Raw genomic sequence first — 20,294 nt, 5'->3', positions numbered from 1 at the left:
AGACACATTAAAGGGTGTTTTAATAATAAAAAAAAAAGCTGGAGAACGGCTAATGAGATAGATTTCGGAAAATTTCCAAACTGTGGGAAAAGGAGAGTAACTACCTTTTTTCAACCTTTTTTGTCTTAGAAAAATCAGTTGTATAACATATCAATAGTTTTTCCTCCACAGCCAGGCTTTAAAGATATACTGTCTGTAGTAAAGACTGGAAAAACACTGTTAAACATTCATCTAACATCGAATTACTTTATTAAAAGTATTTAAATTTTAACAATAAAAAAACTGAATGATGATTTGATTACAAGCAAACTTAAGAGCCAATGCAAAGATAATAAGAATAGAATCATTTTAGCATCTGTTAAATTATGATGAAAATATGAAGGGCTTAGAAACAGAATGGTTTAACCCCAAAACATGAAAACACTTTTGTTAAAGTAAACTATAAAAGTATCTAAAAATATTACTCAATGTTTTTGCAACACAAAATTAATGTCATAATGTGCAATAAAGAATACATGTTTTATGTAGTTTCAAAACCTCTACAAAAAACATCTTTAAATGTTTTAGGGTTAGACCTTTTTTAAGCCCTTCATATATTCTGGTTATAATTTTTACTTGAAAGTTAATAAAACAGTAAGCAATTGGAATAATAAATTGTTCAGCTTAAAACAGACAGTACATCATTAACACTCTGGCCACCAGGGGTTTGAAAATGTAGAAACACAGATCTCCATGTTTGCGGTCATGCGTTGCATTACCAAACACGGAGATATCCGTGTTTGGCGGGCAGAGTGTTAAACTAATTCAGAAATTTTGTTTAGATATAAAATAAATCAACAACCATACCCTGTTTCTGGTGCATATTATTGCTTCATTTTTAGGAAATGTATTCTTTTAATACAAAACATAAAAGCAAAGGACACCAACAACTTATCTCCACCTTGATGACAAAACAACAAGAAACTTAGCTTTTTAACCGCTGTGTAAAATTCTCCGGAAATATTCCTTTGGAATCTGTGTTCTCTATCCTACCCATAAGCCATCCATCCTCCTGCAAAAAAACAAATGACCTCACAAAATTATATTACATGCAATTATTATATTACATGCAATGCACTTGATAAATGTTTAAATATATCACAAAAACACAAATAATTTTACTGACATTAAAACCAAATTATTTTATTTTTTATACGGTAAGTTATGCAAACTATAATATTTATATTTTAATTAAAAACTAGCAATTACTTTTTTTTAACTCAAAGACTTTTGTTTATTTGATGTTTACATCTGAACATCTCGCAAAACACTAACAAGTCCGTCGCTGCAAGTATTTGGTGACATTTGCTGCAGGGAGATCCAAAAATTTGTCTCCCGTTCTACTAAATTGAAACAAAATACAGTAGATCATAAAGTGGTGTTTGCTCAATCTATAGAGTACTACAGTGTTACGTCATGATACCATGTGATACTACTCAGTTGCTATCATTGCAAAAAGCGTTCAACCAGACAACATTTTCTTCACTGACAAACCATTGATCCCAATCTCAAATGTAATTATTAAGATCTTGTATCTTACTTTTTCTTTGTAAATTTTAATTGATGATTAAATGCGTGTTCGATAACTAATATAATGCCTATGAAGACATTCAGGCGTAATGAATGGTAACTAACGTCTGTTGAGAACAGAGATCGCCACCTGGCGTCGTCACGACACAACTGTGGTTCTCTATAAATACTAAACTGATAACAATAGAAAGTAGTGAATACCTCATCTTCAGGATCATCGTAGTTGACCACAAGTATCACATCACCTTTGGAGAATGACAGCTCATCATCATCTTTTTGTGCGTAGTCATGAACCGCAACAACCTTAAATAGATAGATAGAAATCTTCCTTTATTCTGGATAATTAATCAACTTTTACATTGTTCTTCATTAAGGTCCAGTTAATAGTTAAAACATTAAAATAAGAAATGAAGTTAAGAAATTATATATACAAAAACAAAAGAAAATTTGGTAAACACAAGCAAGAAATATAATAATAATAACCTTGGATCAATTAATAGAAAAAAATAAACATTACATAAACAAATATATGCAATACATTAAGTAATATACACAGTAAAGTTAATTTACTTTATGTCAAGGTTTGATCAGTGCATGATTGTTGACAAGCTCAGTTAGTGGTATTCAAAGAACTGTGACAAAAGGTTTTGAGATTGTACAATTGACAACTCTTTCTAAAATCTTTAACAAAAATTTAAATAAATTTTACTGTTGAAATTTCAGGAAAAGAAAATAAGATCATGCAAAATCACAAGTTTACTGGGAGCATATACACACACTAGTGTCAGTACTAGAAATGGCATTTTCACAAAAGTTAGCAAGTCGGTCTTGAGTTCTGTCCAATCAAAAATAACTTTTAGGAAGACTTTCTGAATCAAGACGTCAAACAACACACACTTCTTCATGAGGATTTTAAATTCTAGGTTTTCTGGATCTTTTCTCTGCCAAAAATTTAAAAAGAATGTGGCTAAAAATGGAAATAAAAGGGGATGAAAAAAAATGTTTTAATTGGCATAATTAATATGTAACTACACTGACATATAATCTACTTTTTTCAAGTGACTCTAGGCTTATCTACGCATTTGAGTGAAATTCTATAAGAAAACATAAACCTTAATCAATATACCTTGTATAATACACCTGGGGGTATGCCTCCATTTTGGTTAGAGGTAACATCAGTTTGATTGGTATTAGGCCTTGCAGGAGGAGGATGCTGGTATTCACCTTCATCCAAGTCTTCTTGTACCGCCTAAAGAGAATGTACATAAATATTTGTTAAGAAAAAGTATAGATAAAAAAAGATTGGATTAAAACACCAGGGACACATTGATCTAATAACTTAGCAGATGCATACACAAACACCCTTATTCTATTCTATTAATTAAATATGCCAAAGTTATTGTAAACAAATTAATTGATTATGACTGAATCTAAAACCTCACCAGCTCAGACTTGGAATAGAATACAGTAGGTATTTTTTGGTGTTATTCACAACTAGAACAACTACAAGTCCAGTGGTCTTTCTGGTGGTACATTGAGCAGTACACTGGGAGACAATCCCATACTCACTTCTTAGAGTGTACTGCCATATTTAAAATGTACTTGGGTCATATGGCAGACAAGACCAACAGCTCAACACAAGGTGCTCTATCGTAACTTGTATTTCAGCTCTCCAGCTAAAATACAAAGAGTGCAGAGATTGGAAATTTATTTTTCCTTAATACATAAGGTCAGAATTAGATCGGGTCTCATATTGATGTTTCTTTGGTTAATTTTTTTGTTTCTTTGGGGATTGATTGGGTACTGGAAAGTTTTTACAAATTGTTGGAAATGTCCCAATTGCCGACACTTACATGATGAGGGGGCACCTGATAATGTTGCGAGTCGTCATCATTGTCATCATCATCATCATCGTAAGCAGTATATTGTGGTGGGTCTGGTTTAGGAACTTCCATTGTTTTTGAAGGGGTGGCAGCCATGGAGAACATTTTATTGTTGGAATCTTCGCTACCTATACTTGTTGGACTCGTTGGAAGCATCCCAGCATGCATCCCTGCATCTATATTACTAGATATCGGATGAAAAAATGAAAAGATTGAGACTTTTTAAATCAACTTAACAGTTAGTAATATTATAATTAAATAGATTAAAATTGCAAAATGTTTAATATATTTTTTCTTTCATCTAATTGGTATGAAAATGTATAAATGTATTTTTTATTACTATAATTGTATTCATATTAATAATTGTTTTTACTTATGAGGTCCACATTATTATTATTATTATTATTATTATTATTATTATTATTATTATTATTATTATTATTAATCCAGGAGATATATGTTTTTGTTTCATGTGTTTGTGTGATTGTGTGTGTGTGTGTAACGCTTTGCTGTTTCAGTTTTTTTCTTGTGTACAAAATATCTCAAAAATGGCTGCATATATGTAAATTCCAGTTACAGGTATTGTTGGGTATGACCCAAGGATGAGGTGATTAAATTTTGGTGACTGTTCCGGATTAGGGTGTGGATGTGAGGACCATTTAAAATGTCCCAGACCAAATATTTAAAAAAATATTCAAATGATATGATTGAAACCTTCGTGTAGGGTTTAACCAAGTTAAAAGGAAGAAATTGGGAAGTGCTGGTGACGATACAAATACAGGGGTACATGTGAGGGACATTAGGACCCACACCTAAATATCTCTTGATTGGATCAATGGTTGAAAATGACGTTTTCCATAATAGTTTGTCATGTTTTAATAAAGAAGTGTTTAAATTTTGGTCACGATCCGACGTATGGTGTGGATATGAGGACCATTTTAAGAAAAAATTACCGTATTACCCATAGGCTGAAGCAATAGCTACATGATCAATATTTAAATTAGTGCAATTACAGTAAATGTGTACAGCGTTCTATATGTACTAACTTCACTTTTTTTGGAACTTATTGAGAATACTTTTAATGCTTCTTTACATTTTAACATGTGATGCTTAAAACCAAATCCCAATATTTCTATTTCCATAATACTTCCATTTTAACACCTCACCTTTAAAGAGTAAAACATGCTAGTATGTTAAATCAGAACATGTAAGGAATTGGCAGGTGTATAACTGATACTATGGAAGGCATTCGAAAAATAAAATGATTATATTTTGGTGCCGATATGCACCCTTCAAGGCAAAACGTCGCAGATCAGATATCTCAAAAACTAATTAACTCATTTAAGTGAAACTTTCGTGTTAGTGTAATTTTTTAAAGTAAGAGATTGGCGAGATTGTTTATTAGCTCCAACGTATGTTAGTGTAACTTTTTTTAAAGTAGATTGTGGTTGGTGGTAGGAATGTAGGAATATATTTTTGACAACTATTTATAGAAATAGATTGGCGAGTTATTAAGCGTTTTTGAATTATTTTTTAATATTATTATTATTACAGTGGTGAACAATTCCTTTCCACATTGGATAGGCAAAGCCCCAGCTATGACTCATGTAGGACCAAAAATTATATATATTCAAAATATTTCTTGGGATTGGTATGTAATAAAACATATAACACCCCCCAAAAAATGGCCCAAAATGGGTCAGAAAGCTTTAAGCATCATGGACTCTCACCAGGGGTTTACTCCTAGACACTGCTGGCCTCCACCAGAGATTATCAGATTCTCTGTCAGAGAGTGTAATCCCCTGAATGTATAGAGTCACCTCTGACGATGTACCCAAAGATACCATAAATTGCTAGCATCAGTTTGATCCTCACTCTCCAAATAATATTGTTATACCGTGTTTCGCAAACTTATTTTTTTAAAGATCTTCAGAGGGTGGAAAACAAATAAAAATAAAATTTAGTTTTCTTTAATCAGCAAATAGTTTTGCCAAACTCATCCAGATGGAGGAGAAAATAAAAATATAATTTTATTGGTGAATGTAAACAGTGTAGTAATTGGGATGGTTAAACGCTTTAAATTTATATAATTAGGAAGAAATATACATATCCTATTTTTGGAGATTTCAAGGCAGCGGTGGGCGTAATAATATTAAAGATAAACTTTTTTCAGAAATTTCCAACTTTTCATGGCGGCGGGTGTACTAACAGGACAAAACTAAAATTTTATTTTTATTTGAAATCATCATTATTGGCAGGCGGCGGTTTAAAAGAGCCTCGCCTAATTCAGAGTTGATGGCTTGTCTTTATATTAATAATTTCTATATTAATATATTTTGTACTAAGTTCTCAGTAAAGGTAACTGTAATAAGGTCATTAGAGTAATGGGAGATACTATTGAATTCCAATTACCTTCTTGAGACATTGTATGTGCCTTTGCCTGCCTCTTCATAGAGTTTATCCATTATCGAATTTAGATGTAACCGTGTTTTACCTATTTCAGTATGGAATACTCCTTCAGCTGAACACACCAGTTGAAATGTTGATGCATAAAATGGAATGCGACTAATGAAATAAAAAACATTGCAATGTGTTATTCTATAATACTATCGTCATTATTGAAGTCTACAAAATAAAGAAAATAACAAAGCATTAAAATACAGGTTTAATTTTGTTATATTGGAAGTTATAGTACTTTCAAATATACTTGATTTGAACAAATAAAGGTAGTAAAATATATATCTTAAGAAAACAATGAATTAATGTTAACAATTGTGTACATTACCCGATGGACTTAAGTGTATATTAGACAAAGTGTAGCTAAGAATGGCAACCCACTGTGCCCCAGTTATGTACCCTGAAAACAGTGGCAGATCCAATAGATGCAAAAGTAGAACACGTTATTTTAATATATTGTCCTAAAAGGTGGGGTAACTGGAAGCCTTGGGTCATAGGAAGATATGGAAATCTATGGGGTACAAGATTACCGACCGTAGCAGTACAGGACTTACCTGTCATAGAGATTTGGAAGTTCATCTAAAAGTTCGTTGTTAATGTCTTCATAACTGGTTTTAGCCATATCAAAATGTTCCTGAGCCTACAACGAGAAAAAAACTAAATTACGTTTTGACAATATATAAGTACTGTGCATAAAGAATATGAGAACTACAAGGAATGCAATAGGAAGCAGTGTTCTCCCAATTGAAAAATGTTTACTGGTAACTTCGCTTATATAGAGCCAGCTAAGTGCACGCAATGTGAGGTACTTCCAATTCTGGTGGAGTTCAACGGCTTAAAAATACAATAAATCATAGCCTAGGCCTGGACTGGAATGATGTTTGTTTATTGAAAGAAGGCAGCCTAGGCTACTAAGGCTACAGCCTACTAAGTGTTTTTTTTTTTAATCCTACCAACATACAATTTTTACCGGTTGGACAGTTATTTTTACGTGTAAAATTGACGGCTAAAACAGCTTCGGGAGAACACTGGGGACACACATCTCGGAGCATCCACAAACATGACTGAATAAAGAGGGCAGGAGTGGAGGCAATGGTGTTGCACTAACCACATGATACAATATATCTTTAAAGTTTTATTATAAATCCATCAATGCATTTTAATTTACTAAAATAAGAAAAGTGCCATGACCTTTGCTGCTTTAGCTTCATCCTTCTTGTTTTTGCTTGTTTCTAGCGCATGTCGAGCACTGTCGAAATCAATCAGTTTCCGTCCTCGTTTTTCAATACGCCTCTACAAAAACAAGAAAAGAACCAATACCATAGTTACAGATTAGTCTTTTTTGCTTTTCCTGCACAAACAGAAAAACCATTGTTTTTGTTCTGAATTTTTTTTTTTTTGGCTTCTCCTGCACAATGTTATACTCTCTCTATTCATGTCTGTAAGGATTTTTTTCTTTTCCCATATACAAGAAAAGAGTAAAGGTAGTTAAATTTTTTTTTTTTTTACCTAATCATAATGCATGATGCCTCCTCTTTCACCCAGATATAAAAAAGCATTAAACAATATAAATAACATTAGCATATTCGAGACTTTGACATTAGTGGCTTACCTTAACCTCAGGAAACCTTGACTGATAAGACAATAATGGGTTGAAAACCTGTTCCACAAGTCGATTTTGATAATCATCCCATAATAAATCAGATGTCTGTTGATAGAAAAATTAATATAATTATGCAACAGATGGATCATTGTAAAGGTAGAACTAAACATTGACAACGGTCTTACTAGTGTCCAAATGGATAATCATAAGACAGGAGAAAACAATAACAACTGATCTTACTGGGTTCCATTGAATCACAAAGATAGGGACATTCTTAATGGATTTACAGGCCTTCAAAAGGATTATTGTAAAGATAGGGACAATACTATTGTAATTGTTTTAATACTAAGGTTTAAATGGATCGTTGTAAAGATAGACACAATTGGTCGAAGGTCAAAAAGCCAACCTTAGTATGTGCACTGAGTATAAATAGTATGAATGTCATTCCACAAGTTGACAAGGCCATTTTATTCTACGTTTCACGTGTATTTAAGCATCATCAGGAATAAGGCCCTATAAAAAATATTATTAGTTTATCACCCTATCTGGACAGAAAAAGTGATGAGGGAGGGAGGCTTTTTTTATTTTTTTATTTTGCTAAATCCAAATATCACCCTTGGGTTGCTTGCTGGTGCATTGATATTCAAAGTAAAACATGATTTAGATAATGCAAACAATATCTACTAACTATTTAATAAAATAAATGAAAAAAATAAATTAATTAAAAAAAAAAAAATTTGTTTCAGTACCATAGAAGAAATGGGCACGGGGGTGATAAACTAATAATTTTTTTTAATGGGCCTAATACATAGAGACTTAGACTTTCAAGATTTTGTCAGTCAGATGTGAGCAAGACAATGTATTTTTGGGTCGTCTTTTAGAGATATGAAAAAAAAAACTTAATGTGGATGACATGGATTATTGTTAACTTAAAGCGGGCAATCACTACGTCATCCGACGACCCAAACTCCACTCCCTGTGAGCATTAGACTTTATTTTATTTTTGAAAATTTCAAACATCTTTAAAGAGGGTAACCCTTACAGTTTAGCCCAGTAGGTTAACTCAGCTGATATTCAGGCTTTCTTTAATAAAATTTAAAAACAGTACAAACAACATAAGAATAAGAAGAAGAATAAGAAGAAGAAGAATGTACAACCATCATAATAAGCCTTAAAAGTATTAAATTCATTTACATAAAAACATAATTCAAAATAGAAGTTTAATTTGCCTAAAATAATATAGTATAATATACTGTAGAATAAAATCAAACAATGTAATAATAAGAATCTCAATAAAACAGCAATAAACAACGACTAAATGTTTAAAATATATCGTTTTAACTTAAGTTTAACTGTATTTTCTATTTTGCAGTCCCGACAATGTGTGCTAATAGTCAGTAGTTGTCTGAATGAATTTTTTTTTTAAAACAGCCTGTTACATGCGAGTCTTGGCGTTGTGTTCTCCATAGAATTGTGTCTGCCTACTAGTGAGTGCCGGCTGTCGATAACCAAACAATGGTAATGGTTTAAAATCATTTTTACCCATCATTATCATTATCATTTTTACCATCACCTTAGCATTTCTCATTTTGTTCATCAACATCACTAAAATGTTCATCCTCATAATCATTATCATATATATCAAAGTAATCTTCATCATTGTCATTACAAAACTTCACCATTATCATCACCACCATCCTCACAAGTTTCTTCATCATTGCCATTATCATTGCTTACTATTGTACATCATCACCACCACCATTACCTTACCTCTCTTGTGGAGCTAATGTTTCCATAACCATCCCATTCTTGCTCATATATTGACTCCAAAGCTTCATGTAGACCCCTAGTAGCTGTACTCATGGCTAAACCAAGAAATCATTTATCTTGCATTATCTCAAACATAATATATACAGTAACAATCATATTAAATAGTAGAATTTGAAAAATGAAACTTTATTCCTGGTTCTTAATTCATTTAAAGACCATTATAATAATGCAACACACTAGTTACTCAAATAATCAACAAGGCAGTTGAATAGAAGATAATATATGTTTTGAATGCCATCAACATCATGCTCAAGTCCTATGAACAAATGTAGTATGATGCAGATTGTTGTTTCCTTTGGTTAGGCCTCACGTAGTTAATTTTGTATAAATTAGCATTCCACAGGACAAAGCATGTGCATAAAGAGTAGTGGTAAGTTTGTGTTAGTTAAAATTTAGAAGTACTTACATTTAACACACTCAATATATCGTTTCAATTCTTTTTGTAACCTGTTGGCGGCAGAAACTTGCAATGCAAAGTTCTGTACATACATTTCAAACATTTGATCCTTGGTTTCATCTGCCTTGCCAAGCTTTTGCAACACCTATGTAAACGGTTTCAAGAGTGGAATTATTAGATTTATTCAATTTATTTCTCCATTAAAATGTCATTTTAATACAATTTTTTCATAAATAATCTAATAGAAGTGCCAGACTTACACTGTACACATAATGCTGTTTAGATTTAATCAAGTATGATTTTCTCACTTAAGTTTATATGTATGTAAAAAATGCATGTGAACACACAGATGTAAACACACAAATAGAATGTCATACATCATAAGGTTGCTAACTAGTGGTGGAATATTCAATTATTCTTTGAGGGAGATTTACACTAAAGGAATAAATCTTATCAGCATAATGCATAGTAATACCCATTTCACACTGATGCTATTTTACAAATATTAACAGCTTGGAACAAGTTGTAACCAGGTTCGGATGAGTATGAAAGCAAATCCTTGTAAAACTTTCCGAGATTTCACAGGGGTCCCCTGAGTTATCTCGGGACAAAAACAGACCATTGCGAGGCCTGTTTTTTTCCCGAAATCTCCCGAGTTGTTGTTGCGCATGCGTCATGTCCATATTTTGACCTTTTCGCGGGCTGTGTTTTTTTTTGTTTTGTTCGAACGAATGGCGGCAGCAATGGAAAACGTATCAACATTACTACCATTTGTTAATAGGCCTAGACCTAAAATCAAAAGAAATCTCGCTAAATTTCACATGTCTGATGTAGAAACAATCACAAGGCTTCGTAAAATACGCCAACAGCGAATCATTATGATGCTTGTCACACTGATTGCCTCTAACAACAATGGTGAGCTACCGGCCGGCGGCCCGACTGGGCCTAGCTAGCCTAGGCCTATCTTTCTCGTCAGCTCGACTACAACAAGCGAGCTAGGAGTCGAATTCGTTTTACTCTCCGAAGGCTAAGGACCATGGAATAATTATAATCTTGTTAATTCGGTACCAGGCCTAGTTTAGTAGTTGATATGTAATTCAGACAACCTACAACTAGCCTAGGCCTACTACTAGTACTACCCTAGGCCTAGTCATTATTCTTCCGAGTTTTCCCAAGATTTCTCATGGTTTGAAAGTGCATGTGTGAAACGAACCAAAAATCTCGGAATATCAAACTTGTTAATAATTGTTAAACGTTGTAATATTTTCTGCTAGTGTGAAATGGGTATAAGTTTCGATATGAATATAACAAAACCAAAACCTACTCTAGGTATTAAATTACTCGCATCATAAAGGTACTATAAAAACTCAAATCATAATAATTTCACTATCAACCTATCCTACTGTAGTAGGCTAAGTAGTAGGAATTTTGGGAACAGTGGGTGTAGCACTAGTGTGGTTGATGGTTCACTTTACATCGCTTGTTGCTTGTACTATACTGTAGGAAAGACACTTTTACCTACTTTCTTCACGCAGGCTTACCCTGCAGGGTAGGATGTACCTGTGCATTTACACTGCAAATGATTATCACCACATTCCAGTAACCAGTGAAGGTTGCACGCTGTGCAAGTTTGGATGTTTGTCAATATGACCACATATAATGTGGCAAGTGCTTTCTCACTTTTGGATTGTATTACTATTTGAATGTAATATGTTAAGATTTATTATAAAAAAAAATCTACTGAAAATGAGAAAGCAAAAAAAAGTACACACACTGTTAGAATCTTTGTGTTTAAATCATACAATGTAATAATAAAAGAATACTTTAATGCATTTAATTCTTTAAAAACCTATTCAGTTTGTTCCTAGAAAGTGCATAACATAATTACCAAAAAGTCAACTGATTAATAATCTCAGATAAGGTACAGTAGTCAGCATTTTAAGTATTGAAATGCATGCCATCCTAACGCAATGGCATGCATTTAAATACTTGGAGTATGTATTAGACTTTCATAATTACTTACAGTATCCATTCAAGTATTTTCCTAAGTATAACAATCACACTTGTGATGAAGAAGGAAATAAATGAAAATAAAAAGGATATATACTGTATATTATAAGTCAATCGTGACGTCATCACGAAATTTCGTGTGCAAAAAAATTCCTCATTTTTTTCGGAGACATCGCGCACCGAGATGAAAATTTAATTGTAATTTAAAATTACTTTCGTAAAACAAGCTTAATTAGGACCCGAAGAGAGTTACATCAAATTCAATATTAAGTATGAACAATTAAGGAATTAATTGTATCAATGGACCTTCATAAACAAAACAAACTGAAGGTTTAATAGGAATATTCTTTACCTATTTTAAAGACTCAAGAAACAAATTTAGATGTAGGCCTACGGCCAGGCAGGAGGCCGCCAATGCCTCATCCTATTAGGCCGCAGCCTAGCCTAGTTTTGAAATCATTGCATGATTTTTACCTGTCTGCATGCATCGACCAAAAATGTCAGTGACTGTGTTCTCTCTCGAATGCTGAAATGTTTATTTCTTTGACGAATGTCTATTAATAGAGCATTACAAACAAGTTCTTTCTAACACAGTACAAATTAATCGTATCCGTACTGTACTGCTGATGTGTAGTTAACGCGTAGGCTACGTACTGCAGGGATAATAATCAGCATACAGCTAAATGTAAATATACACACAATTACTCATCATATCACTACTGTATAGCAAAGGATGATTGCTACAACAGTTGGTTATCAAAAACTAAAATTAAAAGACGGCAATTGACTTATAAAGCAATTAGTAGAGCATGCATTGTACACTAACGGAATATTATTATACTTGGGTTAGATTTAATGCATTCAAAAATTTCCTTCGGGACTTGCAGGCCCTCAGGAAAATTTTTCAAGCATTAAATCTAACCTTCATATAATAATTTTCCTATGTACTATGAGGAGCTCTACTAACTGCTTAATACTGACACTGATTAACAAAAACATGAATAATAAAGTTTGAAGGATTAATAGATTCCTATACAAAACCACCACCTACAAGTTCTTTGAAATCATTGGAATAAATACACAGTACGCATAAGAAGGTCTACTTGTCGTGTGCACAAAATTGTCAACAATAGGGCAACTAGCAAATTATTAATTACAAATGTAATCATAAAAAATTAATACAAACATATGAAATAATTTGATTTAGAAGGACTTTCTTTGAATTATTGTATAGACTAGTAGCAGCTTTGAAACTTACATGATGGAGAAGAAAATATACAGTACATCTAATTAAAAATTTATGACAATGATTCTAAAAATTCAACATTAAAATGAAAATCTAGTTCACAATATAACAATAAAAAAATAATAAACCTTCATACCGGGTATTAGCAAAATATTGTGTACTTTCGGATAAAATATGTCAAGAAAATTTATAATTTCTGTTAAAATCTCAAACCATAAATAAAATTATAAATATGGAATAGAAATGCCACATTCTTGAACAGGCATACTCCCCAAAATGACGAACATATGACCTTTAATGCTAAGCACTGTATTGTTATTCACAATTCAAACCTTGGTTGTGTGTGAGTGAAAGCATACAATATCTATACACCTACGATTCTGTTTTGTTTATGTGAGTTTGACAATAATCCAGCTACAGGAATTTACGAGTTCACATTAGTGAGCTGCAGCTTCCTTTCACTTACTTTTACTGAAAAACGCTATCAACGATTTATTACATCTGGGTTACATACACATGTACATACATATGAAGTAATTTATTGATAGATGTTGCAAAGAAAGCCATGTTCCCTACTACTGTACTACCAGCATTAAAATTATAAAATAAACTACTTGTTTTTATATATATTTTTATTCCTAGAGATTTAAAAGGATAATGCTTAATCTCATAATCTAATATTGATTAATATTAATTTACTAGAATTTTAAAAAATTGAATACATTGTAGCAAGCTTCAATATATCAATCTTTTTTAAACATTCTGTAAATATTACATAATACAATGATTATCTTTCAAGTGACATACATTATGTCATATCGACCTACACAAAGAACAATACCACAGGCTAACTACATTATGTCATAGGCCTACACAAAGAACAATACCACAGGCTGACATCACAACACCAAGGACAATACCACAAGTTGACACCAATGAAATTTATGACAGTGGAACTAGAGTAGAGAGTAGACTGCAAAAGACAAGGGGAAGTACTAGAAAGTATTGGTGAAGGCTGTCTACCGGGTTCAGGATTTGGGTTGCAAATACGGAAAGAATGATCGAGGAAGTTTGTGTAACCAACAAGGAACTTAACGCACAAACTCTCAAACTGCCTTAATGATTATACAATATTATTGCAAACACTATTTGCTATATTGAAACCTGATAATATCGTATTCATTTATATTATTTATTATATCATTTATTAGTTTATTATACTATAAAGGACCCTAGGCATTTGTAATTTACATATTTTGCAAGTTGCTAAAAAAAGAGTGGTGTTTGTTTTTGTTTTCTAAGTGTTATTATAAAGTGTTAAATAAATTGTTGTTGAGGTATTACTGTATTTTTTTATGGCTACTGGCTGCAGTAAATATTAATAAACAAAAATGAAATTACATTCAATTTAAATAAAGCATCTTAATGAAAAACAAAATTTTAATGTAAAAAATACCTGTATGAATTATTACTGTATTTATCGTATCACTATATAGAAAAATCATCTCACTTTTAGATTCAAAATATGGCAAGATGTTATACTGACGTGACCCTTGAATTTTAACTTCAAATTTAAGCTTTGTATAATGCATCAACATTCTTGTGTTAAAACCAAATACCGAAAATCAATGTGTGCTATTGTGCTAAAATATTTAATTAACAAAACATTTGGAGTTCCAGATGTTATTGTTATAATAAATAATATACCTACTACGTATATGCCCAGTTATGCTACACTAGAAATAAAGGCCCAATAAAATTCACTATCTTTACAGGAAAAGTGATGAGGGAGTTAAGGTTTTTATTTTTATTTTTTTTAATTTTGCTAAAGCCAAAATAATTCTTTTTAAAAGTCAAAAACTTCAAAAAAACTTTTTTTTCCAAAATATATTTTATTTCACTATCACATTAGACATGCAGATGAGAATAATAAACTGATAATTTTTTTTATTGGGCCTAATCTTGATTAGAGACTAACTGGTAGTCTAACTGACCAAAATTCATGCGAGAATGCCACACATCTCTAACTGTTACAAATTTCTGAGGTGTCAATTCCGTATTGATGATTACATATTCCTCACAACTTTTTGGGGGTTTCTTTTTATGGCTTGTCAATTGGCATAGTTATTAGTAATTTACCTAATACATTTCATAATCTATTTTCTTACTTTGTTCAGTGGCAACTAAAGTGGAACATACTGCAGGCCTACTGTTGTACCTTGTATGATGCAGTATTCTGAATACTAGATGCTTAACTTAAACTGTGGGTTGCATCTCAAATTGAGGTTGCCATTGTTTTCCAGAGATATGCGAAAAAACAAAAGGGAAAAACAAATCACTATTTTAATTAAAAGAGTGCCATTTTCTTTCATTTAGCTACAGGTAAATGGAACTTTCAGTCTACTGGTCACAAATTATAGGCTACTGTGCCTCATTCTGATGACAGCACAGATGCAAGTCATAAACCTAAATACTGACCTCACCTAGGGTTCATGTGTTTGTTCAAAATTTAAACGTCATCAGGCGAAACTGAACTCATCCCAAGTTGATAGAAAGGAAGTTACTAAGTGTGCTTAATACAGGATTACCTTATATGGAGGACTCCTATGATCAGCTGGGAAAACATGTTTTCGTTTAAATAATCTGATGAATAAAAAAAAAACTTTACTGTTTTCGTTATTTTTTTTTTTTTATATATATCAAATTATCCATTCAAGAATAGTAGACAATATTAAAGGTTTGTTAAGGAAATTTCTTTAATATTTAGGCATTTGATATTACCAATGGTGGCTTTCTTTAATTAATATTACTGTAATGAATTTTGGCACAACTTAGTACCATTTTAGACAATTTGAATAAACATCCCCATCTCAATCACATTTAAGAATGAACGTCCTCCCAAATAAAATGCGCTGGAGTAATGAGTTAAAAAAATAATGGAAGCAACACCATTCTTATTGCCATTTTATCAAGTTTCACTCTCACAAAACATAAATTATTGCTAGCCTTGAATCTATAACCTACTTTGATCATGCATACATCCATTTTACACACAAACAAAATTCATCCAGAGGTGACGGAACTAGGGGGTGCTGTGTTATGGAGAGTAATGTGTGACTAAATTAAGGTGATTAATTTAATTATCGAAGATATGGAGACAATTATTTTGAATATCCCTCTTTCCAAGAGGGGAAGTAAATGCTTTGTGAAAATGAGTACGCCGCGGTACTCATTTTCACAAAGAAATACACACAACTGGTTAGCTAACAATTATGTCAATGTTACATGAACACCTGGGAAGGAAGGTGCAATAACGTTGTTACCTAGCAAACGTCGTTCCTGTATGGGGAGGGGCTGCTGATGTACTGTGTAGCGGGGGACGATGAGGCATAAGACTAGGCATAGGCCTAACTAAGACAGTGGAAAGAAAGAAAGTACACTTTCGGAAGAAATAAATTAAAATAAGAAAAAAAAATAACTAAGAATAATTCATTTGCAGAGGTACCTTATTTAAGTATTATACAATGCTAACAATGCGGCTCTTGTAGCCCTGGCTTGGCAAGGCATCCATGTGCAAAACAGTGGTGTTTGTTTATCCATGAAAAAAGCACGCCGCTAATTTTTTTTTTAGAAGATGAGATTTTTTATTGTAATATTGCATTATACTATATTATGTTGTTATATGTATGTTAAAAGCAATAAAAAAATTTTAAAAAAGCACGCCGGGAAAGTTTGCCTTACCAGGAAAAGGTGACGTATCTAGCTTATGACATATGCATGCTAACTAATGTGAGTGTGACGTCACCAAAAAATGAATACTTTCTATTATAACCAAAATAAACTACAAAGTTTCTGGGCGTAAATTCCCTTAATATGAATGAGGGGTTGCTCAATCTCCTTGCCATACAAATTACAGCTCCCACTGACGTCTCAGTCGAGAAATATGGGTAGCTGAAGTTTTTCTCGCAAATCTGACTACAAAACCATATCCAAATTTCACGTTCCACTTTTGACATTGAGTTGTGCTTCGCACTCGCCACTGAGGGCGGCGTTCTGGGAACCCTGTGTCTAGCTCTTGATTGAAGTCTGCCTAGGCCCTTCAAATCCCCTGACCAATAAATGTCGCAGAGTATTTATTCTCAAATATGGTAAATATTATTTTGGGTGCTGCAGTGCATTTGTAAGTGAATGTCAAAATCTACCCAATCAATAAAAACATCTGCACACTGTGCATAATAATAAATATTGATATATAGTATAAAGATCTGAAATGTAGGAACATTTATCAGGGTGAAAATCATTTGTCACAACGCTTAAATGAAACCCTGGTGATTGAATATTATAAACCACAGGTGGGCAAAGTGTGGCCCGACAAAGACTTTTTTGCGGCCCGCGAAAATGAATACCCTATGTGTGCGGCCCACCAAGCAACATTGGATAGAAAACACCTTGTTTTTTATGGCCCAACACCGATCATGTAAAAAGTAACATCAAAACTGAGAATACAGTGATGTAAAAGCAGCGGAGGTGTTTGGATGCTCATTTGAAACATCAAAGTTTTGGTGCGGCCCTCAGTATTAAATCAAAAATTAAATTTGGCCCTCCCACAGATTTTTATGCCCACCACCGTTGTAAACAGCCATCAAACTCATCCACTCCCCTTGACTGGGAGTATTGTGCAAGTAACTTCATTTCAAAACATTTACTTCTTACATGTCTGGTAATTAATGCGGTGAACAATGTATCAATTATAAATAGATTGTTAGAATACTGATCTAATAAATTCCAAGATTGAGGGCCGATTTAATATTTGAAGGTTTCGACCTGAGCCAGCAGTAAATGAAGGTGTGAGCAAAATTTCTGTTACTAAATTTTATAAATTATTTGGGATTTTCAGAAATTATTGTGGAGATTTCATTTTGTGTATATTGTATTGTGTTTTAATGATGCAGACCTCTGTGACTCATTTGTAAAAATCACAATGCCATGCATTATGGTATGTCATTTAGTGGCATACAGCCCGGTCAACTCACAACACAACAACCGTGTGTCAGCTGACATCGTTGTTCTGGTGCTGCCTTTGGTTTTTTTCTTAGGTGCTGACACACTACAGTATTCAACTAACATTACTATTAACCAAAACATAGTAATAATAATAATAATAATAATAATAATAATAATAATAATAATACAATATACAATTCATATTTCAGCAGACCGAATGACCATGTGTGTTAACCATTTGTTGGACATACAGTACATGTATGTTGGTGAAGACTATGTGGGAATTATACTAAACAATCCTCCCAAACACTTTTAGTATTCAACATAAACGTACCCAATGCACACCACTGCATAACTCTTAAACATGAACACTTCGTTAACCGACATCAGAAGATCCTTATTCTTTGTGTGACATTAAATGACAATGCCCAAACTATGTGGAACCTAGGCCTAGTCATGACCATCACCTAAATATGTGTACTGGTCATGCACTGACACACACCTTGGCAAACTTTGTCACTCAATAATATAGTTTCCCCTACGTTTCATATTGTTATTTAACTAGACTAGGCTATTATTTTAAGAATATGACTGACATATCAAATAAGGTCACACCCCACTAACTTACTAATTAATTCATTACCATAAACATACAGTAAACAACAAGTACCTTATTAAGTTAGTAAATCATCACCACATTTGACATCACAAAAAAGGAGAAGAGGAACCAGCCCAACCCACCTGCGTAGGCTTCGATTTTAGCATCTCCTAATAAAGTATTAGGATGGCTAAGCCACTACGTCATAGCTCGGCGATAGCCTTCTTAGGTCCCTAAACTAGCTAGTAGTAGGGCCTAGACTCTATGGCAGGCCTAGCTAGGCGAACAGGCTAGCCTCGCCTAGGCTACACCAGCCAGGTGGGCCTAGCCTCCTGAGAGGCTAACCTACACATCTGATGAAAACATTACTAATTTAGCTAAGTATAATCTTTCTAGAATTGTGTGTATATTAAATTGCTTAAAGTATTACCTTAGCCTGAATCCTGTTAACATTTTTGGAGAATATACTCCCAGTTTTACCAGATCGACGAGCACTCCCACTGTCAGCCATCTTTTAAACTTGGGTAGGATAGGTTTAATCAAACTGCGCATGGGCGAATACTCTGATCATTCATCTGGTACAACAACTGTAGCATTATTTCATTAATGACAATGTCTGTTATGAATAATATAAATTAATTTTGCTATTAATAGGGCTACAGACCATTAAAGATGTATTGTCCCATGAAAAATACCAATACAAAATTTTTTTTAAATTAAATTAAATTGCTCATTTTTTCAGTAACATTAGTAATGATCAACTTCAAACATAGGAATTATTGTATTTTAAAAATGTTTATCCATAACAACACAAAAAGATAGAAATACTTCAAGTCATTGAAAAGAGTTTTTTGTATTTTTTATCATTACCCAGAATAAAAATCTGGGTACACATTTTAAAAATTAAATAATTTCTATGCTCATGCTCAATAATTTGTATGCTACTTGAGTAATTTCAAAAGTATGATTTTTTGTCATTTTCAGGAGACAATACATCTTCAAGCCAAATGGCAATACTGTACTATATCATATTAAATGTTAAATGAATATTGTTTTAAATTGTTATGTGGTATACAAGGCGGTATCGCGGTGGATTAAAAATTAAATCTATCCATCCATCCATTATCAAACTTCCAATCTAGCCATCAATCAATCGATTCATTCATTCATTCATTCATTCATTCACTCATACACTCATTCACCCATTCATTCATTCATTCATTCATTTATTCATTCGTTTGTTTATTTGTTTATTCATTCATTCATCCATTGTTCAATCGCTCATTCATTTATTCATTCATTCTTTCATTCATTCATTCATTCATTTTGTTTATTCGTTCGTTCTTCGTTCATATTCGTTCTTTATATCCATCCATCACTGATTCCTTTGATACCAACTTTTACATAACTTCTAATGTTCCATATAGGGGAGACTGGGGTAAAATTGAGTGCTACAGGGTGGGGTGGGTAGGCGATGTCCCGACCAGGGGTCATGACCCTAACAAAAGGGCCAATGTCCCATGGGGTGGGCGTGGTTAAAGGATGCTCAGAACCCATCAGAGGGGTCCAAGCGAAGACCCGGAAACTAGGCCTATGATGATAATTTAGTGATTTGAAAGGCTTATTAAATCAAGTTTGGCGTTCAATGATCTGTATTTTTTCTCCCCCAAAAGAAATTTGTTTTTCTCCAACAAGAT

General features: G+C 33.0%; 1 protein-coding gene across 2 annotated transcripts; it reads right to left on the bottom strand.

The window, feature by feature from the left end:
* Positions 1-475: 475 nt before the first annotated feature.
* On the bottom strand, positions 476-19,161 carry LOC117110784 (myc box-dependent-interacting protein 1-like). Of its 2 annotated transcripts, XM_033253600.1 has the most exons (12): positions 19,028-19,106; positions 15,584-15,638; positions 9,749-9,884; positions 9,283-9,377; positions 7,522-7,617; positions 7,101-7,202; positions 6,464-6,549; positions 5,865-6,017; positions 3,423-3,636; positions 2,696-2,818; positions 1,771-1,872; positions 476-1,051 (listed from the first exon to the last, which is right to left on the bottom strand). In XM_033253600.1, exons 1-12 carry the CDS (start codon positions 19,048-19,050, stop codon positions 965-967), a joined length of 1,272 nt encoding a protein of 423 aa, XP_033109491.1. In that variant the 5' UTR covers positions 19,051-19,106; the 3' UTR covers positions 476-964. The 2 variants fall into 2 exon arrangements, with proteins under 2 accessions (XP_033109491.1, XP_033109490.1); XM_033253599.1 differs by lacking the exon at positions 15,584-15,638 and having other exon boundaries at positions 19,028-19,161.
* Between the last annotated feature and the right edge of the window lie 1,133 nt (positions 19,162-20,294).

Source organism: Anneissia japonica, unplaced genomic scaffold (assembly GCF_011630105.1).
Source record: "Anneissia japonica isolate Jap-2015-1 unplaced genomic scaffold, ASM1163010v1 scaffold2756_len2360902_cov194, whole genome shotgun sequence".
Lineage (NCBI taxonomy): Eukaryota > Metazoa > Echinodermata > Crinoidea > Comatulida > Comatulidae > Anneissia > Anneissia japonica.
Note: the sequence above shows the minus strand (reverse complement) of the source record. Positions and strands in the feature narration are given on the sequence as shown.